The sequence below is a fragment of the Canis lupus genome, chromosome 25, assembly GCF_048164855.1.
Source record: "Canis lupus baileyi chromosome 25, mCanLup2.hap1, whole genome shotgun sequence".
Classification (NCBI taxonomy): domain Eukaryota; kingdom Metazoa; phylum Chordata; class Mammalia; order Carnivora; family Canidae; genus Canis; species Canis lupus.
Window position 1 is genome coordinate 39236755 of NC_132862.1, and position 26301 is coordinate 39263055.

At 51.0% G+C, this 26301-nt stretch overlaps 1 protein-coding gene across 3 annotated transcripts in view; it reads left to right on the top strand.

The window, feature by feature from the left end:
• The window catches only part of VWF (von Willebrand factor), a 137892-nt gene that overhangs the window by 33328 nt on the left and 78263 nt on the right, over positions 1 to 26301 (top strand). For all 3 annotated transcript variants that reach the window (XR_012017789.1, XM_072799265.1, XM_072799264.1), the window contains exons 7-16: positions 761 to 977; positions 2872 to 2994; positions 3866 to 3977; positions 4779 to 4825; positions 13368 to 13504; positions 13980 to 14118; positions 15193 to 15293; positions 19044 to 19239; positions 19928 to 20143; positions 23891 to 24131. Coding sequence is in view for 2 of the 3 variants with exons in the window: in XM_072799265.1 (XP_072655366.1) it covers positions 761 to 977; positions 2872 to 2994; positions 3866 to 3977; positions 4779 to 4825; positions 13368 to 13504; positions 13980 to 14118; positions 15193 to 15293; positions 19044 to 19239; positions 19928 to 20143; positions 23891 to 24131 (1529 nt within the window). In the remaining variant the exon portion in view is untranslated. The remainder of the gene's footprint in view (positions 1 to 760; positions 978 to 2871; positions 2995 to 3865; positions 3978 to 4778; positions 4826 to 13367; positions 13505 to 13979; positions 14119 to 15192; positions 15294 to 19043; positions 19240 to 19927; positions 20144 to 23890; positions 24132 to 26301) is intronic.

Consider the following 26301-nt stretch of genomic DNA (forward strand, 5'->3'; position numbering starts at 1 on the left):
CAGGGAATGACTTCCAAAACTGTGACTCCCAACTTCAGAGATTTTAAATTGCAAAAAAAGAAAAAGTAAATGTGCATTTAGAATCATTAAAACACAGAATGCAGAGATGTTTACAAGTACAATATGTAGGAGTGTTTACCTGGCAGAGGATCTCCAGGACATTTCTGAGAATCCTAGCTTGTGTTTGCTGATGAGAACTGATCCCGTCTGCCACCAGGAATCACCTAATGAACATTTGGAAAACCTATCCCTGAACTCCACCCCAGATACACTGAATTTGAATTTCAGCAGTGTTTGCTTTATGAAACTCCTTGTACCATTTCCTCCTGTATGGTGGGGAAGACCCAGTCGGGGAGAAGAGGAGGCTAGGTCAGTGGGAAGCAGACACCGATGGCCATTCCTTGATGGCCTGGGTCGGTGCCCAGCACCTTTCTGCTCTGTGCTTGCCTAGGATCCCCCCTGCTGCTGCTGTCCAGAGACCCTGGGCTCTGCATGTTCAGGGCTCAGTCTGGGAAGTAACTTTAGTCTCCAGCCACTTCTTGTAGCATGAGTTCAACATCTGTGCTTTGATGGATACAGCTGTTTAATTTGACAAATGTTGACAAGCACCTACCCGGTGCCTATGTGATGGAGCTTCCCTGGTTTTCCTGGCGGGGCTGGCTCTCCACGGAGCCACATTCAGGAGGGCACTAATCCAACGCACTGTCGAGCCAGGGCTGCATGGGTGCTGTCCTCACTGCCTGGCTTCTCGTTCCTGCAGGTCCTGTGGGAGCAGTGCCAGCTCCTGAAGAGTGCCTCGGTGTTTGCCCGCTGCCACCCGCTGGTGGACCCTGAGCCTTTTGTCGCCCTGTGTGAAAGGACTCTGTGCACCTGTGTCCAGGGGATGGAGTGCCCTTGTGCGGTCCTCCTGGAGTACGCCCGGGCCTGTGCCCAGCAGGGGATTGTCTTGTACGGCTGGACCGACCACAGCGTCTGCCGTAAGTCAGTGGCCCACGCTCCCAGCTGGGGCTGAGTGCTGTCTGTCCTGGGGTGTCCCCAGGGAAGCCCTTGGGCTGTGTCACCATCCTGGACCTTTGCCACACCCCAACTGGCCAGTGCCTACAGGGCCGATTGTGCCTGGGCCACCTGATCACGGACGGCTGGCCCACAGGGGGCATCCCTTCCCTTAAAGGCTATAGCTGGGAAGGCCTTCCTGGGCCTGTCCAACAGCCTCTGTTCTTTTTTAAATTTTATTTATTTCATTTTTATTTATTTATTCATGAGAGACACACAGAGAGAGGCAGAGACACAGGCAGAGGGAGAAGCAGGCTCCCCAGCAGGGAGCCTGGTGTGGGACTCAATCCCAGGCCCCTGGGGATCACGCCCTGGGCAGAAGGCAGATGCTCACTGCTGAGCTACCCAGGTGTCCCCACTAGCCTCTGTTCTAAGCCAAGCCTCCCTCAGCATCCGTGACTCCCTCCAGAAATCTATTCCCTGGACTCGGAAAACCTTTCCCTGCCTTTGGGGGAGATCTCAATTGTCCTGATTTCAAGTCACGTCTTCACCGCCTGCTAGTCTGAATTGATGAGGAGCAGGGAGTTGTCCACACTGTCCCTGGCGGCGTGATCTTGCAGAGCTTGGCGGGCTCTCAGTATATGAGCCCTTCCCTTTTATTAAACCAGCCTTTTCTCCTCCTGGTAGTGCAGTGCTCTCCTTTACCTCCACCTGACCTCGTGACACCTGTGGTTTGGATCTCCCAATCTTCCTAGGTCCCTAGTCACTGTCACCATACCCAAATTATCGTAATTATGTAGGATCTTCGGTGGTTATCTTGTAAGGACACTCCTCTCTCCCCAAACTTTCCATGGATCACAAGCCATGCAGAGGGACAATCTGGAATAATTACACAGGTCATTCTGGCTGATGGAGACAGAACAGCCAGCCAAATATTTACACCACACACATGTTTTTCAGTGTGTGTTTTTTCAGCTTATAAATTAGAGCTTTTATCTTTGCTGTGGGGGTGTGAGAAGGTGGCTATTAGCAGCTGGTTTCTCCTCTGTAAGATGGAGTGGCTGTTTTTCTAGGTCTTTGAAGATAGGGTGGGGGGAGATGCCTGGTGGCATCCTGGAGAAGAAGAGGTTTAGAGCAATGGTTTGATGTTGTGAAGCTCAGGAAAGATCATCGGTATGTTGCGGTTCATGAGCTGCTCTAAGCATCAATCAGCCATAGGGTTGAGACACAGAGGAGGGGAACCAGTTCTTGCCCAGGAGGTCTGGGTCCAGCGGTGGGAGGACAGACACCTAGGTGATAAGGTTCTGAAGATAGTCCTGCAGCACAGTAGAAAATAAATATGGAACATGTCACCCATGCAGGGAAAGTGGGCATGGATGGTGTGTACCCTGTGCTGGGCGGGGCCTTTGACTGAGGCCAATTTTATGAGGAAGGGGAGCCTTCAGAGGAGGGATGTGATGGAAGATACCACTTACCCTTTGCTTGGCCCCAAGAGGACATTTATTTTAACCCAGAGGAGTTTGGTATTACCTCGAGGGGGTTTTAGGTGAAAGGACAGAGCATAGGGGAACAACAACAACAAAATACCAAGCCTTTAGTGGAAAACAGATGACCTGGGGGAAGGGGTGGTCCCAGGTGACCCTGCTGAGTCTTAGCCCTACAAGAAGGAAGATGTTCCTTCAGGGGAGGGGTGGTTGCACTGTGGTCTTGGAGGGCACGTCGGCCATTGGGTTGCCATTGGGGTGGAGATGGTCCCTGGAGCCCTGAAGACAGAAGGGGTTAGACGAAAGAGCATAGAGGGTCTGAGTATGGTGTGGCTTATGAGGTGCTCTCTGGGAAGGAGCTGCTCTTGGGAGATTCTTGGGTCTTTCGTTTCAGGACCAGCATGCCCTGCTGGCATGGAGTACAAGGAGTGCGTGTCCCCTTGCACCAGAACTTGCCAGAGCCTTCATGTCAAAGAAGTGTGTCAGGAGCAATGTGTAGATGGCTGCAGCTGCCCCGGTAACAAACTTCTCACTTTATTCACAAATCCGAGACCTTTTCAGTGCCCTTGGCTTGGGGAAGCCAGATGAAGGCCACTTGTGTTTGTTGCCCATTGCTGAAATCAGAAGCCTTTTATTTATTTTTAAGAAGTCTTTGTACCGACTGATCGGGATGGAGCTGGTGTTTATTTTTAATTTCTGTTTTCCCGTTGTACTATATCCATGAAAGCGCATGTGTCTAGGAAACAGAAGGACAGGCTGGGCTCCGACAGTGACTTTGTTTGGGGAGCACGTGACCTGATCTGAGCAGAAACAAATCCTCAGTTGAGTGTCAGGGAACCGGTCTGGGCGAAAGATATTTTAAAATGTCTCCTGGGTTTGCCATGTGACCTCAGCTGAAAAAGAACTTTGCACTAGAAAGTTTTTCTCAGGAGGGGCCATGTGGGCTTTGGTGGAAAATGCTGTTTAATTACTGAGAGTGAGGCCTGTGTGTTTTGACTAATGGCTTCCCCACTGGAAGATCTTGAACACAACTCTTGCCTCCTTTCGTCATCTGTGCCAGGAGATTAATAATGCTGTCTTTTTCATTGCATTAATGTGAAAGGTAAGAGTCATACAACAAGTTCTTCAAGCGTGCTGGGAGAAGCTCTCGGCCTAGGCTCATGCCTTCATCACTGGTGGACCTTGGGCAAGGCTCTTTCCCCCAGTTCTTTGCCAAAAGAGAGATGAATAATCCCCCTCCCCCACTAATGGGAAGGAGCTACATCACAGAACAGGTTCTTTGAGCTTCCTGCAGAAGCCCAAAGCTGTGATCACCCACAAGGATTCTGTAGCTGTGAGATGAGTAATGATGATAAGTTGAGTCTTTGTCTTGATGCCCTTGAACCCAGAGGGCCAGCTCCTGGATGAAGGCCACTGCGTGGGAAGTGCTGAGTGTTCCTGTGTGCATGCTGGGCAACGGTACCCTCCGGGCGCCTCCCTCTTACAGGACTGCCACACCTGGTACCTGGGGCTGCGCTGTGTGGTCTGGGAGGGACTGCGGTGGGGGGCGGATAAGAAGAGGATGGCAGGAGAGGCAGGTGCAGGTGCAACAGGATCAGTCTGGGCAGAGGGACAGGAGGGAGAAGAGTTTGAGATGCCAGGGTGGGGCAATCAATGAGGAGGAGGAAGGATGGGCTGAGAGGAGGGGGCGGGGAGGAAAGGACCATTTACATGCAAACATTGTCTCTAGCTTCCCTCCAAACTACGCTTTAATTAATGCGTCTTTCTGAAGAAGGGCTATATGACAGCCACCACACCACAGGCCGTTCTCTCCTTGAAGACATAAGTGCTCTTGTTCCATCTCCAGGCCTCTTCCCTTTGCTGTCTTTTCCTGCTGGGCTGTCTTCCAGGAGCCTCCATGGGCTGCCCAGTGGGGGGTCTGCATGGTACACCTTTCAGCAGTCCTCTCTTCTCCTAGCTGTATAGGGGGTGAGGTGGGGGGTTGGAGGTGGGGAGGGCAGCTGGGGGGGTAGGAATTTCATTGCTCAGGGGCTGGGTGGATTTTCAGGAACATTGGGTCCTCTAGGTTTTCCTCTCATCTCTCCATCAGGGTTTCTCCCCTTGGCCTTAGCTCCAAGACCCCTCTGGCCACAGCCCTGTGCTCTTCACCTTCAGCCTCATAAAGATCCCCCTAGTACCAGCTCCTTTTTTTCCCCAGATCTCTCCCTTTGGGGGCTGTAGGATCTGTGATGGGCTCTAGATCTGTTCATGTGCCCTTGTGTTTGCACGATGACCCATGACCTGTGCTTCTCTCCCCAATAGCATTTGCCGAAATAGCCTGTGGATCTGCAGCAATGAAGAATGCCCAGGTAGGCCACCTTCCGCTCTTCTCCTCCCTTCTCGGAAGGGAACTAACGGTATGTTGCCCTTGCTAGACTGGGTGGGCCGAATCTCAAGGCAAAGAGAAGGCGGCCTCTGCACAGGCTGGATACAACCCCCTGACCACAGCTCTGGCTTTGGATCCCAGCTCTGCTACCCGCCTCACGGGCCAGCAGAGGGACACCCTGCATAGCTGAAAGGCGAGAATGCACCTGGGCTCAGGTTTTATTGTCCTTTTCTTCTCACCTGTTTGCTCAAAGGATTATGGTTCAGTGAGCTGTAAGAACCAGAGGGTCACAGTCTACTAAACAAAGATGATGCAAATCCTTTGGAAATTAAGAGGAAGAAGGGCCAGGTGATTCTTTATGTTCAAAGTGAGAAGTTTCTGGAATGTCTGACAGGAAGATCTTAGAATGGCCTACGAGCTAAGAAAATCAGACCTCCAAATGATTTCTTCTACCTCCCTCCCTCCCCGGAAATCTCTTAGGAAAAGTTGCTTTATAATCTCTGCCCTTTACTTGGTCTTCTGTTTGGCCCCAAATCTATTCTGTTTGCTGCAAACTTTGCCCATTTGAGGCTCCCTTCTGCCTCACCCTCCAATAACCCTGGCTCTTCTCCTGATAATTTTCCTCTTTGTGATCACTCACACGGTGTTTGCTATGTGTTAGGCTCTGTGGAAACACTTTACACATGGCCTATGAGGCAGGTACAGTTTATTCTAGGTTTACAAAAGAAGAAGCAGAGCCAGAGATTACATAACTTGCTCAATGTCACACAGCTGGTAAGAGACAATGACAGGACTCAAACTCACAACTATCTGATTGCTGCTTTTGCCCTTATGTTTACTCTCTTTCCTTGATCTATTCCTTTGTAGGTATGTCTTTGCCATCCTTCATGGGCTCTGGAGAGGTCCCATGTTTAGTTAAAGGCCAGCTCAGCCTCAGCTCTTATGCAGGATACTATTTTTTGAGTTCCCATGGGTTATAGAGTGCAATAAAAAAGCTGCAAGGCAAACAGCCGGCTAAAGGGCTCCCCTCCCTTTAGCCCCAAGAGGCCATTTGGCTTTGGTGGGCTGATGGGGCTTGAACATGGGTACTGGGATCATATTTGGGGCCTGTTGGCTGGAGGGTCACTTAGGACCTTGCGTAGTGCTCACCACATTGGGAAAATTCTGGAACTAGATGGAAAGTGGGCATTAGGGCTAGGTCAATTAGTCTACCAGCCAGTTTACCTTCTATGCAATTCTTAAAGGAAGCATGAAGAACAAAAGATTGTTCTTCCAAGGGATATTAATGTTCCAATTTAACATCATCCCACCCTGTGAAAAACCTAAGCAACCCTTCGAAAGACATGAAGTTGCTGCCAATGACTTAAAAAAAAGTTAATGTCTAAATAATAAGCATTCATTGTATAAGATCTGTGAGCCACAATGGATGGAATTAGGAATTTGTTTATTGTCTTTTGTTAGACTACCAGATTAGGAATTCTTTCTTTTCTTTTCTTTTCTTTTTTTTTTAAAGATATGTATTTATTTGAGAGACAGAGAGAGAGTAGGGAAAAGGCAGAGGGAGAGGGAGAGAGAGAATCTCAAGCAGACTCCCCACCAAGCACAGATCCCTGTTTGGGGCATGATCCCACAACCCATGAGATCATGATCTGAGCCAAAATCATGAGTCCAATGTTCAACCAACTAAGGCACTCAAACAACTAAGGCACTCCCAGATTAGGAATTCTTAATAACTACTTTCTATATGGAGTATCTTCTACCTATCCATCTATCTGTCCAACCAACCAACCAACCAACCAACCAACCAACCAACCAGCCATCCATGCAAACCTCTATCTGTCCATCCATTGCTCTTCTAACCATCCATCCAACAATGATTTGAACACTCACTATGCATATGATGGAATGCTTGGTCTGGGGCAGACAATACAATCCTCTGGTATTCAGTTCAAAACCTAGAAGATAGTTTTGCCGAGGATGTAAGAAATTTTCTCGATGCCTTGATGGAAATATAACCAGTTCCAACTCTACTGCAGTCTACTGAGTGGTTTGATATTTTGCCAACACAATCACTAAGCTCTTCCTCTGTATATTCAAAGCCTCAGCTCTGACCCTCTTTTTCTAGTTCTGGAGTTTAGTTGGTCATCTCCCACTCCATTTCTACGTGTAGCACATAGACATATTTCCATAACTTGCCGTGATTCAGTTGTAAGGGGGGCTGTCTTATGCCCCCAGTGTGACAATTGCTGGTAGAGCTTCTGATGGGAAGGTTCTAGAAGGGGATATGCTTGACTCTGCTAGCATAGCAAAGAGCAAGATATGGTTTGCCCACAATCCCTGCAAGAGCTGATATTGTGAATCTTAGAAATAGAGAGGGGTTTTGATTCTCTGGGGTAAGATGAGAGTGTACTGGTCGTCTATTGTTGTGGAACAAATTACCTCAAACTTAGCAAACAGCAAACATTCATTATCTTACAGTTTCTGTATGTCAGGAACCTGGGTATGGCTGAGTCTGGCCCAAGATTTCTCATGAAGTTGCAGTCAAGTCTTTGGCTTGCACTGTGGTCTTATCTGAAGGCTCTGTTGCGACTTTGAAGCTCAGTCATGTGATGGTTGGCAGGCCCTGGCGCCTCACCTTGTGGACCTCTTGTGAAGGGATGCCTCGTGACATGATAGCTAGCTTCTTCTAGCGTGAGTGACCTCAGAGAGAGTGAGGGAGAGCAGCCAAGACAGAAGCCATGGTCTTTTAAAAACCCAATCTCTGAAATGACATCCTTCACTTCTGCTGTATTATATCTACTAGAAATAAGTCAAAGTATCCAGTCCATGTTCAAGGTGAGGGGATCACACGACGTCATGAATACAAGAGGTGGGACCATGGTGGGGAGCATCTTAGAGGCTTCCTGGCTCAGGGAGTGTGGTGGATGGGGAGTGGGAGGGAAGAGAAATTGCCCAAAAGAGCATCAGGGGGAGGATATGGAGCATATATGGGGAGGGCTAGAGCTTAAATACTCCTTAGGCCTTCACTGCCCTCTGTATTCCTCTGTTCCTGTTAGGAGTTAGGGCAGCTCCAAGCAAAGCTGTGGTTTACCCCAAACTTCCCTTTCTGTAACCCCAAGCTTCTCTTCCTCTTCCTTTCCTCTGCAACACATACTTCCCAGAAAAGTTCTGCCAATTTGGTTCCCATCGAACTGTAAATGTTTGGGCAGGGTCAACGAGGGAGGATCATGCTTATCCACAGGGACTATTCCTCGAATAAATAAAGCCCTGGTTAGTATTTCAAACTCCTGATGGAAGAGTGTGGAAGGTTCTCTTCTGCAGCTGGAAAGGTGTGAGTGGAGGGTTTCTCATTTGCCCATCTTATGCACATGGACAGGTGGCGTAGCAGAGGCCTGGGGGCCTGGGCGGTGGACTTGCTCAGCCTGGCTGGAATTCCAGTCCCATTGCCCAGCTAAGTGACTTCTAGCAAACCGTCTGATCATTTGCAGCCTCAGTTTCCTAATCTGTAACACAGGGGTGATAACTACGGCTTCATCTGGAGGAAGCTGTTACCTGACACAAAGCAAGCACTCAATAAACATTAGCCGTCTTCATCCCCGCAGCCCCTGCAGCCTCATTCAGCAGGATCAGGGAAGGACTGAGACACAGGCAGGCACCCAAAAGAGTCTGGCATGGGGAGGGCTGGTGGGGCACGTGGTGTGGCTGGGGCTATCGGGGCAGGCAGGAGAGTCAGAGTCTGGACCTGCCTTAGGCTTGGCCGTGGGGCAGGGGAGAGCCTTGGTGTAACTTATTACTCATCTGGTTCTGGATAACTTCTGATGCATTCTAACCCAGCCCTGTGATTCACCTTTAGGATTTAAGCTGTCTGTTCTGAAGCCTTCGGGAAGACAGACTTGCACACTGGCTATATGAGCAGGGCCAATGCCTGTCCAGTGAGAGCAGGCACTCCTAGGTAGCTGGGCTCACCTGGGGAATCTGAGTGCCCAAGTTCATGGAAACTCTCCTGGAGCCTGCCCCAGCCAGTACTGGGTTTTTTGGAGTCACACCAGTCCTCCTTCAGGACAAGCCAGTGTACCACCTTTAGAAGCCAGGGCTCTTCAATAAATAAATTTATTATTATTATTTTTTAAAGGCATCTGGGTGGCTCAGTTGGTTGCGAGTCTGACTCTTGGTTTTGGCTCGGTTATGATCTCACAGTCATGAGATCAAGCTCCGTGCCAGGCTCTGCACTCAGGAGGGTGTCTGCTTGAGATTCTCTCTCCCTCTCTTTGCCCCTCTCCCCATTTCTCTTTCAAATAAATAAACGAATCTTAAAAAAAAAAAAAATAGAAGTAGAGGAAGCCAGGGCTTTTCTCCACTCAGTCTCTATATCCAGACTCAGCTGTACAGATGCCCCTTGCAATAGGCCTGTGTATGCCAAGGCTCAGAATGACTCAGGCTGGGCCCTCACAAAATCAGGCTTATGAGAAACTGCAGGAGCCAACCCATGAGGCAGTGTTGGGTGGTCTCAAGTGCTTTGGGCTCTGAAGCCAGACAGAATGCCCACATGCAAATCCCTATCTGAGGACCTTGAGCCTTTGGGTGAGTTTTCCTCTGTGTTTTACTTTCCTCATCTGTGAACTAAGGGTAATGATGACTGCTTCATGGAAGCAGTAAACAAGATGTACTCATGGAGCACTTAGAAATGCACCTTGCAAGCACCTGCATGGCTCAGTCAGTTAAGCGTCTGACTTTGGCTCAGGTCATGATCTTAAGGACTCGTGACGGAGTCCCACATCAGACTCCCTACTCAGCAGGGAGCCTGCTTCTCCCTCTCCCTCTGCCCGTCTCCCTCTCGTGTTCTCTGACTCTCTTTCTCTCTGTCCAATAAATAAATACAATCTTAAAAAAAAAGTCTTGCACATTTGGTGGAGATCATGTTATTGTGATTTAGAGGCAGGCTTTGGTGCAAACTTACGTTGGGGGAGTCTGTGTTGCTTTGCTAAGGGCCTGGGGGTTGGCATTTCTGTAGGCTGCCAGAACAGGATGGAAGCAGATGGGCTGAACAGAGAAGCTCCGTGGAGGACTCACTTACTGCAAACAAAAGGGTTTATTTTAGAAGAGGTAGTGTGTTTCCATCAGATGAGAGATTTCTTTCCATTTTCTTCAAGACGACGGATCTTTATTCACTTATTGGGTCTGCTTTAATTTCTAGCTGTTCTGCTTTTATTTTTATTTATTTATTTTTAAAGATTTTATTTATTTATTCATGAGAGACACAGAGAGACGCAGAGACATAGGCAGAGGGAGAGGCAGGCTCTCTGCAAGAAGGAGGGGCTTGATCCTAGGACTCTGGGATCATGACCTGAGCCAAAGGCAGACCCTCAACCACTAAGCCACACACCCAGTTGCCCCTGTTCTGCTTTTTATGCTATTTTAAGAATCACCTCTTCAGTGATTCACCACACTTCCATTGCCCACTTTCTCCATTGGGTGGTGGGCCAGCTGTTTGTGGGGAGCTGCCTTTTGCTGGTTGACCAACTATCCAACTGGGAATGTCCTGACTGTCGTGCTCCGGGCAGAGGCTGCGTGACTTGCCCTGTAGCTTTTATTCTGGTCAATTCTAGCTCCTGGGGCCAACTCCTAGCCCAGCAACTTCCCCATCTGTGTTCTTGGGTTTCCTGTGCTCTCAGTTTCGTCCTTAGTTATACCAAGTCAATAAGCTAAATGTAGTATTTAGACTTGATTCCTGAGGCACTTCAGAACACAGGTCAGTGGGGGTCAGAGCAGGAAATCAGATCGGACAATTAGATTCTAGCTCTGAAAGTTTTGCTTGTGAATGTTTGTTTGTACATGTTTGTACATTGACCCATCTTTTCCTAGGCCTTGTCAGAACTGATGCAAGTCCACTTTCATACTCAGATAAGAGCGCTCCTGAGAAAACAGAGAAAGGTCAGGGGAAGAATTCCCACCCACTTTATTGCCATCGGGTCAAGACATTAGACACAAAGGGCCACCCCACTCTGTTTGCAGGATGATGGTGGGTTCTGAGAAATCGCTGTTTTAGAAAGGCTTTCCTGTGACCCCATGGATTTGGAATTTCAGCACATTTACAATCAGCTGGGATGACCCTTGCCCCCACCTTCCTGCCTGTGCTACTCTGCCTTCCATGGATGGTGACTCCTCACTCTTGCTCCCCTTTGGGGGCAACACAGTGGGAAGACACAAGCTGTTCCTACTTCAACACTTCTGACACCAAATGTGTGTGATTTTTCCCCAAGCTAACCAAATCTTCGACTTTCTGGAAACCAACTGGGTGTCCTATGGTTCAATTCTGACACTAACGACCAGGAATCAGTGCAGACCCAGCAGGTTAAGGGCTCGATCCCCTCAGACAGCCTGACTTCAGATGCTGATCATAAGTACAGGGTTCTCAGGGTGCCCCCATCTGTCTGGCTTGGCTACCAGTTGGGGGTTCCCACAATGCCTGATTCAGGGTCAGTAATTTGTGAGAGTGGCTCACAAAACTCAGGCATTTTACTTATTATTACTGGTTTGCTATGAAGGATATTATAAGGGATACAAATCAAAAGCCAGATGAAGAGATGCATGGGGCAAAGACCAGAAGTGTCCTGAGCACAGGAGCTTCTGTCCCTGTGGAACTGGGGTGTGGCCACCCTCCTGCTTGTGGATACATTGACGAACCCAGAAGCTTGCCAAGTCCTCTTCTTTAGGGGTTTTAATGGAGGTTTTATTACACAGGCATGATGGATCATCAATCCTCAGCCTCTCTCCTGTCCCTGGAGGCTGGGGGGAGGGGCGCGGGGTGCTGAAAGTTCCAACTCTCATCTTGCCTGGGTCTTTCTGGTGAGCAAGCCCCCCTGAAGCTACTACCCAGGGGCCCACCAAGAGTGGTTTCATTAGAGCAAAAGATGCTCCTATCACCCAGGATATTCCAAGGGTTTTAGGAGCTCTGTGTCAGGAACCAGGAATAAAGACTATATTTTTTATTATCACAGAGGGTGATGCTGACAATGATCTGGGGCCTCCCTAATTTCTCCTAATTTCTTCTGGGCTGAGTGTAGCTTCCTGTCCCAGGAAGAGGTCAGCTGCCCTGGGGGGACAGTCAGAGGACACTCATAGTACGCTGAGGCTCCTCTCCCTGGCCCTGCCTTCCAGCACACACCGAAGGCAGGACCACACCTGGATGCAAAGCTATGCCTGCCGTGCCCTTCAGTGCTAGTGTGGGCCTAAGGCGGCAGGTGGAGGGGGCCTGTGGAGCTTATCTTTGATAGATGAGCGGCTGGAATCTCTCTGCTGCCTCTGAGAACCCCCTGATCATGTGACGGAGCCAGCATCAGCCCTGGGGGGTGGGCCCAGGTGGCACTGGCTATAATACCCTCTCAGGCGGAACTTGAGGTTTAGACGGGATTAGTGCTGTGGAGAACAGGTGTCTGCAGTTTGGAGGTCAAGGGTGACTGGGTGGGAAGGAGGGCCCCCTACTTTTACAGAATGGCCATGGTGTGTGTCTATATTTATTTTTCTAAAACGTAGAAGGCCCAGATGGGAGGAAATACATAGAAGGAGTTTGGGAAGGGATCCAGATGCCCGCTTCAGCTTCAATGGGCCTATTGTAGTCTCTGGAGATGGGATTGCCCTGAGCTGGGGTGGGGCCTATAGGGGATCCCTGGAGACCTTGGCAGAGGTCCCCCACCCCACCCCACATGGACACTCTCCAGGATGTGTGGTCACTGGTTGGAAGTGCACAGGGCCAGCCGCACGGCTGGGTTGTGGTCTGGGGGAGGACGGAACAGGGTCAGGTGGAGGGTGAGCTGAGGGCTCTGCAATGGGGAATGATGAAGGGGAGTCCTCGTACCCACCCACAGATGTGTCAGCCTGAGCTAGGGAACTGGCTTGGGTGGTGGTGAGATCATGGGCAGATGGCCTCCTGGCCCCCCATTGGCCCCAACTGAAGTCACAACATTGACTTGCCCATGAGAAGGCCTTAGAGCCACCCCTCGGCTGCGGGGCGAGGATGGCGCCCTGGCCCCTGCCCTGCTGAGCCTGGAGAATGCCTGTCTCACCCCCCCCCCCCCCCATTCTCCATCTGGGCTGGCCTTTCTGCCTGCTTGCCTCAGAGGCCTCTCCTGGGTCAGGCCATGCCCCAGAGCCCCCCACAACAGCAGTGCAGAGAAAGGCCTCCCCCCAAGAGCCAGAACCTGTGGGGTGGCGGTGGGGAAGGACTGGGAGCCACCCTGAACTGGGAGCTCAAGCTGCGGCTTGTGTGTGTGGCTGTCACTTCTCTTGGTTGTCCTTTTGGTAAGTGAGGCATTGAGCTGAAGATCCACCTCTGGGCTCTTGTGGTGTGAGGTCTGGGACCTGAGTTAGAGTCCCCCCGTCGAACTTGTTTTCAGACTGGTGTGGGGAAGGATGCCTGTGGCGTTCCACAGGAGGTGCCCGGTGTGCCCATGCATCCCTCCTTTGCCACCCCAAGGGGAGCCCTTCCCCTCCTCCTGTGCTTACCGCCTTCCTCTGTGTCCCTCCAGGCGAGTGTCTGGTCACAGGACAGTCCCACTTCAAGAGCTTCGACAACAGGTACTTCACCTTCAGTGGGGTCTGCCACTACCTGCTGGCCCAGGACTGCCAGGACCACACCTTCTCTGTTGTCATAGAGACTGTCCAGGTGAGCTTGACTGCCACCAGTCAGGAGGTGGGGATGGGGTGGGGGCAAGGTGGTCCTAGCTCCTTTATGAGCTGCTGTGCTATGTGCTAGACCTCGCTCCTCCAGAGACTGGAGCGAGGAGGGAGAAATCTAGGGTGCACACGGCTCCCCTTGAGGATTGAAGTCCTAGTGTTGCTTTGGAACCACTGGCCCAAGCAACAGGAAGATAGCCAGAGGCCTAGAATAAAGACCAGGCCTGGCTAGGGAAAGGGTGTGGGGAGCTGCAGGGCTTGGGGATGTGGGGCTTAGGGCTTTGTCGTGGGATGCCTCCAGGGGGGCCTACTCACTGAGACCATTCTGGGAGAATAGAATTGTTTCTCCTAATGAGGCCTCGGGCTGTCTGGGCTTGTGTTCTTTCTCTGAGTAAGTGGGTCCCAGGCTGGGGCGCTGGGCAGGGGGTTTGTGGTAACATCACCCTGGGCGCCCCTCTTGGCAGTGTGCCGATGACCTGGATGCTGTCTGCACCCGCTCGGTCACCGTCCGCCTGCCTGGACATCACAACAGCCTTGTGAAGCTGAAGCATGGGGGAGGAGTCTCCATGGATGGCCAGGATATCCAGATTCCTCTCCTGCAAGGTGCGTTCCCTCCTCCGCCACTGGGGCCTGGGGCTGGTCAAACTCACCCCACAGAGCCCCCGCCCCTGCCCCTCAGCCATGCTAACTGCCCACCTCTTCTGTGAGGAGAGCTATCTGTGGAGGGATGGTTATTCTCAACATGCATCCTTGCAAAGAAGGAAAGCTTCCTGAAGGAGGAGGGGGAGTGGAGGAACTGTCTGGAGGCAAGGGAGCTTTGCTCCAGGCCAGGGAGAGAGGGTAGAGGGGCAAAGGGGACCAAGAAGATTTGGTTTGAGCCAAAGGGATGAGTTGAGGGTTGGGCACAACAGTTCTGGTTCTGCTTTGAGGTGGGAGAGGAGCAGAAGCTGATGCGGGGAAGTTAGAGGGTGGCTGGTGGTGGGTCAGACCAGAGCCTGTCATGGGGCAAAGCCAGGCGACCCCTGTGACCTGTGGGAAAAACCTATCCAGTGAATTTGCTGGGTAGCCCCACACCCTTTTGGTAGCATAATTGCCACCTTCACCTTCAAAGTGGCTCTCAGAGCCCTCTGCCTTCTTGCCTGTGACCTCCGTGGACCGTGTGGCCCATTATCCTGGCATTACACATAGCAGGTCCACTTGTGTTTAATGCTGTGTGTGTCTCCCCAGGAGGTACCTTCCTCCAGGGCAAGAGGTATGTCTCCTACCTCGTCTCCAGTGAGAACTGCTGCATTCAGCTCTGCATGCAGCATGGTGCAGCCTAGAAGTGGTGTGCAAGGGCGGCAGGGGTGGGGAATGGGCTTCAGTGGGGGGCCAGCTCCTAAACCAAGGATGCAGAGGAGCCTCTGCCGCCCTCTTGTGCCAGTAGAGTGAATGGCAAGGCACAGCTGGGATACCGGGGCTCCTTTCTAGGGAAGGCTGTTTGTACTAAACTCACCTGGATTATCCTTCCTTCTGAAACCCCCTTATGTCTCATGGACATCCCTATCTGTCCCCAGCTCCTTGATTTCATTGTTACAGTCCTTTGTGAGAGACTCCGTCTCTCCCCACGATACATGGGCCTGTCACCACCGTGCCCTCTCGCTTCGGGGCCTACACCCTGTCCCTGCCCTGTTCCAGGTGACCTCCGCATCCAGCACACCGTGATGGCCTCCGTGCGCCTCAGCTACGGGGAGGACCTGCAGATGGATTGGGACGGCCGGGGCAGGCTGCTGGTGACGGTAGGTGCCCTCCCAAACGCTGCCTCCCTGCCGCCTGGGCCTTACAAAGTGTCTCTTGTGCTCTGGCAGAGTGGCTTTATGTGGTGGGAGAAGAATTCCTCCCTCCCTGGGCCCTGCGCCCCCAGAGGGAGGAACAGGCCTCTCTTGTTTCGGAAAGACTGGTGTTTGTTGTCTCTAGGACCCTGGTTTGCCCCGGGGCTTCTGGCTTCTGGGGCTCCGGGACCTCAGGGGCTTCCAGGCTGGGTGGACAGAGCAGCAGAGCCGGGCCAGCTCTCTGGGCAGGGCCTTTCCTGCTAGACCAGTGCCTCTCATGTTTTGGTCTTCAGACGCCGTGGTATGCTTAAAAATTACTGAAGACCCCAATCTTTTACGAAGGTTATAGCTGTCAGTATTTATCATATTAGAAATTAAATCAGAGACTTAATATATGAATTTTATGAATTCACTTAAAATTACAATGATAACCTATTGCACCTGAAACTAATATAATAATATATGTCAATGACACTGCAATAAAAAACCCTAAGCAAAAAATGACAATAAAAAACCCACTACATGTTAATATAAACAGAATTTTTTCTTGAAAAATAGCCGTGTTTTCCGAAACAAAAACAAGTAGTGAGAAGAATACCATTGTTTTACATGTCTGCCAATTTCTTTAATGGCTGGCTTAATAGAAGACAGCTGGAGTCTCACATCTACTTCTGCGTTCAATCCTTTGCAACATCATGTGTCATGTAGCCTCTCAAAAATTCCACTGCACACTTATAAGAGAATGAGAGGGGAAAAGTCAAATAACGTTGTTGTGTGATTAGGAAAATAGTTTTGGCCTCATGGACACCTTGAGAAGGTGTCCACCCTCTACCCCAATGGGTCCCAAGTCCACACTTGGAGAACTGCTGCCCTAGATCATTCCTAGGATCTCTGGGGAATCCCCTCTGGTGCCCCAGGTCCTGTGTGCCATAAGTCCTTGGTATAATCCTGTGGTGGGCATCTGGGCATTCCTGATGAGATCCTGGTTTCTTCTGCCTCATGACACCATATTCTTTCCCTTGTCATAGAGTCCTGGAGAGAGTTCCATATTAGTGACTTTCCTCTCTTATCTGAAAAAAATCAACCTTATGACCACAGACCACACAGCAGGAAGATTTTGGGAGAGTTTCTTGTTAGCCCCTCATTTGCAATTAGAAATAAAATCCCTTTCTGAAGCAAGAAAGAACTCACCCTGGGTCTCATGGTCATTTGCTTACAGAGTGGGGACCAGAACTAGGTCTTCTGACTCCCTCACCTGCTGTGCCCTGGTCTTCAGGGAGGGTGCCCCCTACCCTGCCATCATCCATTCCACCTTCTCTGTAACTTCCCATATCACAGAAAGGGTGCTCTTGATCTGAAGGCTGAGGTTGCTCTTGAGTCAAGCCAAGGGGACTGAAGGGATGGGGGAAGATACATCTTAGTGGAGGATAGTGTGACAGCAGGCCCCAGGGGTGACCAGAGGGACTTTGGGGGCCATGAGGTCACTCACAGTCTGGGAATGAGGGCAGAAAAGAGGGCGCTGAGGCATGGATGAGGAGAGGGAAGACATCATGGATTTCACTGCTCAGCTGGGGCCTGACCTTGACCTCTGGCATTACCTTTCAGCCTGTGTCCTCAGGAGAACGTCATTCATTCATGAACTTAATCATTCGTTCAGTCATTCACTCAACATACATCTAGCGAATGTCCGCAGGCACCATTTGAGAGGCCTAGGTTACAACTGTGAAACAAAACAGATAAGAATCCCTGCCTCGTTTCACTTACATTCCCCTTGGGGGAGACAGACAGTAAGCAAAACCAACCAGTAAATTATATCATATATTAGAAGGTAATAAATCCTGAGGAGATAAATAAAGCAGCGAAAGCGATAAGAAGTGTCAGGGTCAGAGGATTTACATTTTATTTTATTTATTTTAAAGATTTTATTTATTCATGAGAGACACAGAGAGAGAGAGGCAGAGACATAGGCAGAGGGAGAAGTAGGCTCCCTGTGGGGCGCCTGGGGAGCCTGATGTGGGACTTGATCAGGTGCTCAACCACTGAGCCACCCATTTTTACATTTTAAACAGTGACAGCAGGGAAGGCCTCAGGGCCTAGTGTGGCAACACCTGAAATTTGTAAAGCAAACAAGGAAACATTATTCTCTCTTTTTTAAAAAGATTTTTATTTACTTATTCATGAGACACACACACACACACACACACACACACACACACAGATATATATATAGAGAGAGAGGCAGAGATACAGGCAGAGGGGGAAGCAGGCTCCATGCCGGGAGCCCGACGTGGGACTCGATCCTGGGTCTCCAGGATCACGCCCTGGGCCCAAGGCAGGCGCTAAACCACTGAGCCACCTGGGCTGCCCTATTCTCTTTCTTTTATTGGTATTTCCTTGGGTGCATTTTTATATGGATCCAGAACCTTCCACTAGATGGTTCATCCTGCATCCTGTGAAGTCATAGCTGGAAGCTGGAAGGGGCTCCTAGAGATGACCATGCGGAGCCCAGTCCTAGTGCACAATGGTGTCAAGCCCGGGAGGCCATCCGGCCATGTTCATCACCGGCAGAGCAGGAGTTAGGACTCTGGGGTCCCAGCCCTGACTCCATCTTTGGATCAGGGCCCTCTCAATAGAAACAGGTGGAGGGGCCCAGCTGTAGAGTGTGAAAGGCAGGTTTGATGCCCCAAGCTGTCCGTGAGTGTGCACTTTGGGATCAGAATGATGGAGAACAAACCAGATGCTGGTGGCCTGGAGTTGGATCCTCGGAACCGTCTTGGTCACCCACAGGAGGCTGCCCCAGACACCTTGCTGACCCTGGCTCCTCCGATCACGATCACACCCTCTAGAGTCCTCCTTGGCTCATGGTCTTTTCTCTCCAATGACTTATAGTGGCTGAGTCAACTCCAGCTGGGAAAGTGTTGTCCTTTGTCTCCAAATGTGAGCTCTGAGACTTGGACTATCATGGACTTAGGCTGCTACACAACCGCATGTGTGACAGATACAAGTGTTCAGTAAAGGGGTCAAGAGGTGCTGACATCACACTTGATTCTCATGGGTGGCAAAGCTGGTAGGCTCCAGCATCTCCCTGACAGGTGAGGGTGGTACAGAGCATGCTGGGCTGAGACTCAACCTGGCTGCTGGTCCCAGCTCTGCCACCTGCTCTGTGACCGTAGGCCAGGCACTTTCCCTCTCTGGGACTCAGTGTCCCCATCTGTGTCCCTATCTGTAAGAGGCTACATGATCTCTCACACCCTTCTGGCAGGACTGCTCTTTGATTTATTTTTTTTAAGATTTTATTTATTTACTCCTAAGAGACACAGAGAGGCAGAGACACAGGGAGAGGCAGAGAGACACAGGCAGAGGGAGAAGCGGTTCCCTGGGGAGCTGGATGTGGGACTCCATCCCAGGTCCCCAGGATCACGACCTGAGCTGAGGGCAGAGGCTCAACCACCGAGCCACCCAGACGCCCCTGCTCTCTGACTCTTAATTAATGACAAGAGCCTCATGTTTCTAATGCTAAGCTTACACCCCAGTAAGCTCCCTCTGCCCTGCAGCCTTGGGCTTAGCTGCGGTTTATTAAATTCGTCTTTATTTTTCACCCAGGGAGGTTTTTTTTTTTTTTTTTTTTTTATTATTATTATTAAAACCATCTCATTAGCGACAGGAAGCTGCGGCTGCCTCGGCGGCGGCCCCACGGTGGTCTGCCTCTCCCCGCAGCTGTCCCCGGCCTACGCGGGGAAGACGTGCGGCCTGTGCGGGAACTACAACGGCAACCGGGGGGACGACTTCGTGACGCCCGCAGGCCTGGCGGAGCCCCTGGTGGAGGACTTCGGGAACGCCTGGAAGCTGCTCGGGGCCTGCGAGAACCTGCAGAAGCAGCACCGCGATCCCTGCAGCCTCAACCCGCGCCAGGGTACGTAAGCCCGGGGGGAGGGGGACCTCGCCGAGCCCCCTCCGTCCCGAGGTCTCCCGGCTTCCAGCGCGACCCAAGGCACGGTGCACCGACGTTGGGGGCACAGGGGCACTTCGCTTTTACCGTCAGCATTTGATGATCTGCCTCTGGATCATTTATGCTTCAAAGTACCTCGACTGCGCATCCCGCCCCCCACCCCCCCCCCGGGGGCTGAACCCTGGGAAAGGAGAATGATCCGTGTTTCCTGTCCCTGGATCTTCTCAGTCTGTTGGAGCAGCAGCCACACAGCCCCAGAATTAAATTATCGTTAGACAAATGCACTGGGGTGGCCATTTGCAGATGTATCGGGGGCAGCATTTCAGTTCCGCATTAATTTCCTCCCCTTACTCAGCCCATCCTGGAACTAGGTCTCCTTTCTGTCAGCCGTTGTGGTGCTCTGGAAATGCAGTTTATTTGCATTTAAGCCAAACGTAATTAGAAAAGTTTATTGGCTGCAGAAGAAAAATCATGGTGATTTCCAGAGGCACGGGGCAGGCAGATTGGCAGGGAGCGCAGCCCAGGCAGGAGCCGGTGGGGGCACTGCGGGGCGCGTGGGGCCCTCGGGGGCAGGTGGGGGCGAGGGCGGGGCCGGTGCGGGGCTCGGGGCGTGCGCCCCGCCACGCCTGCGCACTGCTCTGTCCCGCCACAGCCAGGTTTGCGGAGGAGGCGTGCGCGCTGCTGACTTCCTCGAAGTTCGAGCCCTGCCACCGAGCGGTGGGTCCTCAGCCCTACGTGCAGAACTGCCGCTACGACGTCTGCTCCTGCTCCGACGGCAGAGACTGTCTTTGCAGCGCCGTGGCCAACTACGCCGCAGCCTGTGCCCGGAGGGGCGTGCACATCGCGTGGCGGGAGCCCGGCTTCTGTGGTGGGTGCCCTCCCTGGCCGCCAGCACCCCCCCCCCACCCCGGCCCAGCCGAGCCCTCCTCGGGTCCCTTGCACACGGCTCGTCCTTTTCTAAGCACTGTCTCTGCATTAGTGCATTCGGAACCGGGCCCGAGCGCCTGGGTCACGAGGACTGTCCATGTGCAGCCACTTTCCCCTCCCATCTCCAGCAGGACACGGTGGTGGGGACTGGCTCCCCTACAGGACAGTGTGATTCTTCTGGCTTGTTCTGGCAGCGCGAGTAGCACCCCCCTACCTGGACGCCAAGGACCTAGCAGCCGCTGCAAGCAGAGATTGCCTGTGGCTGCTGCCACCTAGCGTTCGATACGTGTCTGGCCCGGTTGCAGGGTGAATGGGTCCCAGATCCCCAAGGGCCTCTGCACGCAGGAGGGTCTCACCAAGGCAGTGGGGGAACGCACTTACCAATCCTTCGCTTGTAACTCCAGGCCAACCATCAGAGGACTTCCGGCCCAAATCTCTGGCATTGATGAAGTTATGTCAAGTTGGATGACATCATTGTCCACAGCCGACTTTGGAGTCTCACTCTGCCATGTTAGATTTCTGCCACCAGAGCTGGTATCTGCTCAACATTCTGGCCCCTTGAGCGGCTACATGGCACTCACTTTGATGTTGGTGCTGCTGCTCTGGGAACATGTGCTGGGTGGCCCAGTATGGTCAGGCAAAGCCAGTGGTGTAGAGCCTGAACCCTCTACCATTTTGAGGCATAGGTAGAAACTGCTTCTCTACTAGGTGCTGTCACACCCAATAAAAGGATAATTAGATTAATGCAGGGGCAACCAAGGAAGGCTTTCTGGAGGCAGTGTACTTGACCGGGCTTTAAAAAGGCACCATCTTGGCAGAAAAGAGCTGTTCTATGGTGAGACAATGGTAGTGATGGAAATTAGGATATTCTGGGATGAGGTATCACAAATACTCTGATTTTTAGGGTGAAGTAGATGTGGTCAGAAATGAAAATGTTAGTGATCCCAGCAGAAGCAGGAAAATAGGAGCTATGAGAAATGGTGAAAGTCTATAATATATCATGTATTTGAAAAGAAAGGACGAGGGCTCTAGAAGTGTCACTGTTGGGGCCCAATGAGCCAACTCATGTTTGGAGTCTAAACAATGTCATAAACAAGAGGAGCAGAGGCAGAAGTAAGGACAAAAGTGTCCATACCATGTCTATGCACGCATGCAGTTGTGCCTCCCTGTCCCTCTGGGTCCAGGACGCCACAGTGTCATGGCCAGCAGCTGGAGGAGTGGAGTCTGAGGCCTTGCTGGAACTGTGACTTCCCAGCTCTATGGCCTTGAACTCTTCATCTCGCCCTCCACAATTTAGCTTCCTCATTGGGGTTTGCTGTTTAGAAATTGGGCAAAGTAATGAGGAGGAATGGCACACTGTTCATGAATATGGTCGTCTGCCATATTATGGTGGTTGTCCACCAGTATTAGGGAATCTTCATTATCAGTGTGCTAGGGCATCTGAAGGGTTTCCTAATTTAGGACATTGTCCCCCAGAAGCTGAGAGCTTACTGACATATTCTGTAATCTCAAAAGAGCCGCCCTCCTTCACCTCCACTGGGAGCAGAACAAGAGAGAACAGGGACTGGGAGTTGGTTAGGGAGGCAGAAACTGTGGGGATCCTGGGAAGGCATTTTTGTCTCTATGGGCTTCTGTGGAGGTGAACTAGAGAAAGGCTGCCCAGATGGCCCCAGTTGCCTGAACCCGAGGAAGGTGGGCATTTTCCTCTTTAAAAATGAACAGAGCTCCCTAACCCACTAACTCCATCCTTAAGGAGAGGTCATACCAACTGGGGATGCTCACAGAGTGAAGGCTGATCATGCAGCTACTTTGTGGGATGCTGTGAGGCGATGAGGCAGAGGCACACACATTTTTTTTCTTGTAACATGACGAGACCATGGGCTCCTTGCAGGCTGGCACCAAGTCTTACCATTGCTGCATCTGTGAGCCTAGCACAGCCCCTAGGACTCAGTGGGCACACAATAAACACCTGTTAAACTGAGGTGTGCACCGCTGCTTCTGGGGAAGAAGGCCAAAGGAGAAATCCAGTATGGCTCTAAGCCAGCTCTAGGGACGACAGTCTGTCAGAGAAAAAAATCTCTCAGCTCCAGCTGCTCCTTAATGGGTTAAATGTGACCTTATTCTCATAGGTTTGATGGATCAAAAGTGAGTTGCATCTTTATTGCCCAGCACACCCCATCTTAATCCACCCTGCTCTGAATACCCATTCACTGCGCCCAACCTCTCTGCTGGTTCAGAGAAAAATCCATGTCTAATATGGCTACAGAGCCCCCTCTCTTCTCAGCTGCCCTCAAACACAGAACCAGTTGCAGGAGGCCGGGAGCTGCAGGGGCTTCCCAGATGTTCCCACCCCTGTGTCTGGGGTTCCTGGCCTGAGCTTCCTTTTACAGCTTCCATGACACGTGCTGCCATTGGGTTTCTACTGTAAAACTGGATTCCAATAGAGAGCAGAAGGATTCCAGTGGTCTTAGGAACAGTGTCCTCAGAGTGAGGTTCTCACTTCTCGGACAGCAGCTGATTAGCGATGGGAAAGCCTTCAGAAAGGGCAAAGTGCTTCCTGCACCCCACCTCCCCCGTAAGGAATTTCATCCTTGGGGTGCCTATGGGAATAGACCAGGATCCAGGAGTGCCAGGTCTTCGTAGGCACTGGAAGACCCAGTCTCTGGCCCATCCCTCCCTTCTGGAGCCCACTGAGCTGGGACTATTTCCCCAGTCATCATCACGATAAAGTAGCAGGGAGGATTTGCCACATGCTGTGCATTACTCAGACCTGGTTGGTGCACTGAACCTTCACAACAACCCCGGGTGGGTTTTAGTCTGGTCCAGCAAGGAAACTGCTCTAGGTCACTTTGTAACTAATGGCAGAACTGGGGCTTGGACCCAGGAATTTGGGAGACAGAGCCCATTGGCTTCCCTGTGTTGCTGTTTGCCACCCATCCTCTTGGCTGGTGTGTGCTGTGCTATTTCTCTGTGGGACGCCAGAGGAGGGGAGGGGGGAGAGGGAGGTTAGTGGGGAGGCGGGGTGGCCTACTTTGCTAGCTCAGGTACAAGGGTGGCTCTGCTCTCTGTGGCTGTCCTTGAAAGCATGGCTCCTAAGGGGTGGTTTCCTTTTTAGAGCATAATGGTGGAGAGCATGAGCTTTTGGGTCATGGAAAACTGGGTTCACATCCTGCCTCTGCTTCTGCCTGGGAGGCATGATCTTGACAGTCACTTAGTTTATGTTTGCATTTTCTTCCCTCTAGGAAGGGGGCTATGAGATCTAGCTCAATGAAAGGCATAAAAGGTATACAAGCTGTGTGAAGAGCAGGGTATACAGCAGGTGCTAAATTAATTATCTTCATCCTGGGAGAAGTGCCCTTGCCTGCCACTCTCAGTTCTTTTTAATACTCATAGTGTCAAAATCCTCCCTATTTCTACATATCCCAGGCTTTAAGGATTCAGAGATGGCTAAGGCAGGAGCCCTCTGGCTCAGCAGAGGGGAAACTGTGTGCATCCATTATTATCATAGACATCCGCGAGCATGAAATCCAGTTTTGCTCATAGTGGGAAAGAAAGGTGGTGATCATAGAGATATAATTGGGGTCACAGCTGCAGGGGGTGGCAGCCCGAATCCTAGAACCACAGTCCTTGGCATTGTCGTGTTTCCATGCTTCCACTGAAGCCCTCCTTCCTCTACCCTCTCTTCTAGCGCTGAGCTGCCCCCAGGGCCAGGTGTACCTGCAGTGTGGGACCCCCTGCAACATGACCTGTCGCTCCCTCTCTTACCCGGAGGAGGACTGCAATGAGGTCTGCTTGGAAGGCTGCTTCTGCCCCCCAGGGCTGTACCTGGATGAGAGGGGAGATTGTGTGCCCAAGGCTCAGTGTCCCTGTTACTATGATGGTGAGATCTTTCAGCCCGAAGACATCTTCTCAGACCATCACACCATGTGGTAAGTGCGAGCAGCATGACCAGGGACCTCAGGAATGGCGGAGCTTGTAAGGAAAATGGTCTTCTGGGTCCTTCATTTCACGGTTGGGAAACTGAGGCCCAGGAAGGGAAGTGACTTGCCCTGAGTTGCACAGCTCGAATGATTTCCTTACATCGCTGGAAACTAGAGCAGACTGCCAGTAGGATTTCCCATTTGCCTGTGCTAGGTCTCAGTTTCCCTTTCCAGAACAGTAAATGGGAGGGCTCCCTGTCCCCTCCCCTTTGGCTTCCTGGCAGTGAAAACAGACCACAGCAGGTTTGCCTTACTGGTGCATTGCTATCCTGACCTGCTTCGTGCACTTCCCTGAAAAACAGCTCCAATCCCACATGCTTCGTGTGGTCCTTTGCCGGTCAAGTTGGTTTCACGGTCTGTCACGGTCACAGGAGAAATGGGTAACATGTTTTGTTGGGCAAATGCTTCCTTGGCATGTGCTCTGCCCTGGGTGCTAGCCTAGAGGGTGGTGATCTAAAGGTGAACAAGACACAGTGTGGGTCCCAAGGAAGATGATAGTCTATTAGGGAGACCTGATTATGGACTATTTCAGTCATAAAAGTAGAGAGAATAGTGTGACAAGCCCTAAGGCATCCATCCCCAGCTTCAGTGATTATTAACACTCTTCCATGCTTATTTATCCCCTTCTCCCCTCTTTGGCTGGAATAAAGAAAATCTCAGATATTATGTCATTTCTTTGAAAATATTTCATTATGTATTTCTAACAGATAAGCACTGAAAAAAACCAAACCTAACAGTAATATCATTATTAAGCTAAGTATTTACAACAATTCCTGATAACACCTAATATTCCATCCATCTCCACTTTTCCCTGACTGTCTCAAAATGTCTTTTTATATATAATTGGTTTGTTCAAATCAAAGTCCCAACAAGGTCTGCACATTTGGCATGAAGCTTTTCCTCCTCACTTAGTGAGATGAATTTGTAGTCCTTCCCAATCTCTGGTACCCAAAGCGAGTTGATGACACCTGGAGTAAAATAGTGGTTGTCATTGGACTTGGATGTTGGCAAAATGTGTTTTATCTCCCATCTGGACTGTGGCCTCCCCTAAGAGTAGAAACCATATCTTAGGCCCTGGTTCCCAGCACCTGACACTCTTCTGGCAGAAAATAAGTACAATTAATGTTTGCTGAGATGAAATAACTATTGTTTGGTAGATTTTCCATTTTGTAGACCTAAAAATCTCTACTCATTTGAAGTGGGCAGATTGCTTCCAATTGGAAGGAACTGGAGAAGACAGTGCAGGAGGTAGCTTGGGATTTGAGGAAGATTCTAGCAGTGGGTGTGGGGTAGTCCCATGGGATGGGGGCTTTGGGGTGGAGCTGAGGCCCCAGAGCTAAAGCACACAGGGAGTCTTCCCTCACTCGTCCCCATGGTAAGTCCTCTGGGGGAGCGTGTGTTGTGGGAAGAGAAGAGAAGCCTGGAGGGATGTTGAGGGTCCTTGAAAGATAGGGTGAGGACTTGAGAGGTTTTAAACAGAGAGAAAGTAAACAGTCTGGAGGCATGTGTGTGTGGGGGGAGAGGGTCAGGGGGAAATGAAGGTTGCTGAAGATGGCCCTGAGGCTCTGAACTGGTATGCAAGGGAGGACCAGAAAAGCAAGAGGGCTCTTGCTTGCTTGTTGGTAGAGGGAAGATAATGAGTTTGGTCTTAGCTGAGATGACTGAGTTACCAAGAGGGCATATTGGTGAGCAACGGAAACGGTTGCTAGAATGATGGGTGCAGTTGGAACTTGATGCTGGACAAGATTTGTGGGTATAGTCATGAGAGTAGAGAGCTCTCCAAGGGTGTGGGCCGAGGAGCAGAAAAGGAGACTGAGTCCAGAGCTTGGGGGATGATCAGAGGGCCAGGAGAAGAGAAAGAGGATCCTATGAGAGAGGCCAAAGGAAAAAGGCCAGCAAAAAGGCATAACTAGGGCAGAGCCATATGGTCGAAGTGAAGGAAGCAGGGGATTAATAACATCATTTGGTTTGAGCGTTGGGCCTCAGCCCAGTGGTCATTTTACTGCAGTTGTCCAGCTGTGATTTTTGGGGTGTTTCTTTCTGGGATCTTAAAACAACACTGTTAGGAGGCAAGCATTGCTTTTTTAGTAAAGAATTTGAAGCTTAGAGAGATGACCAC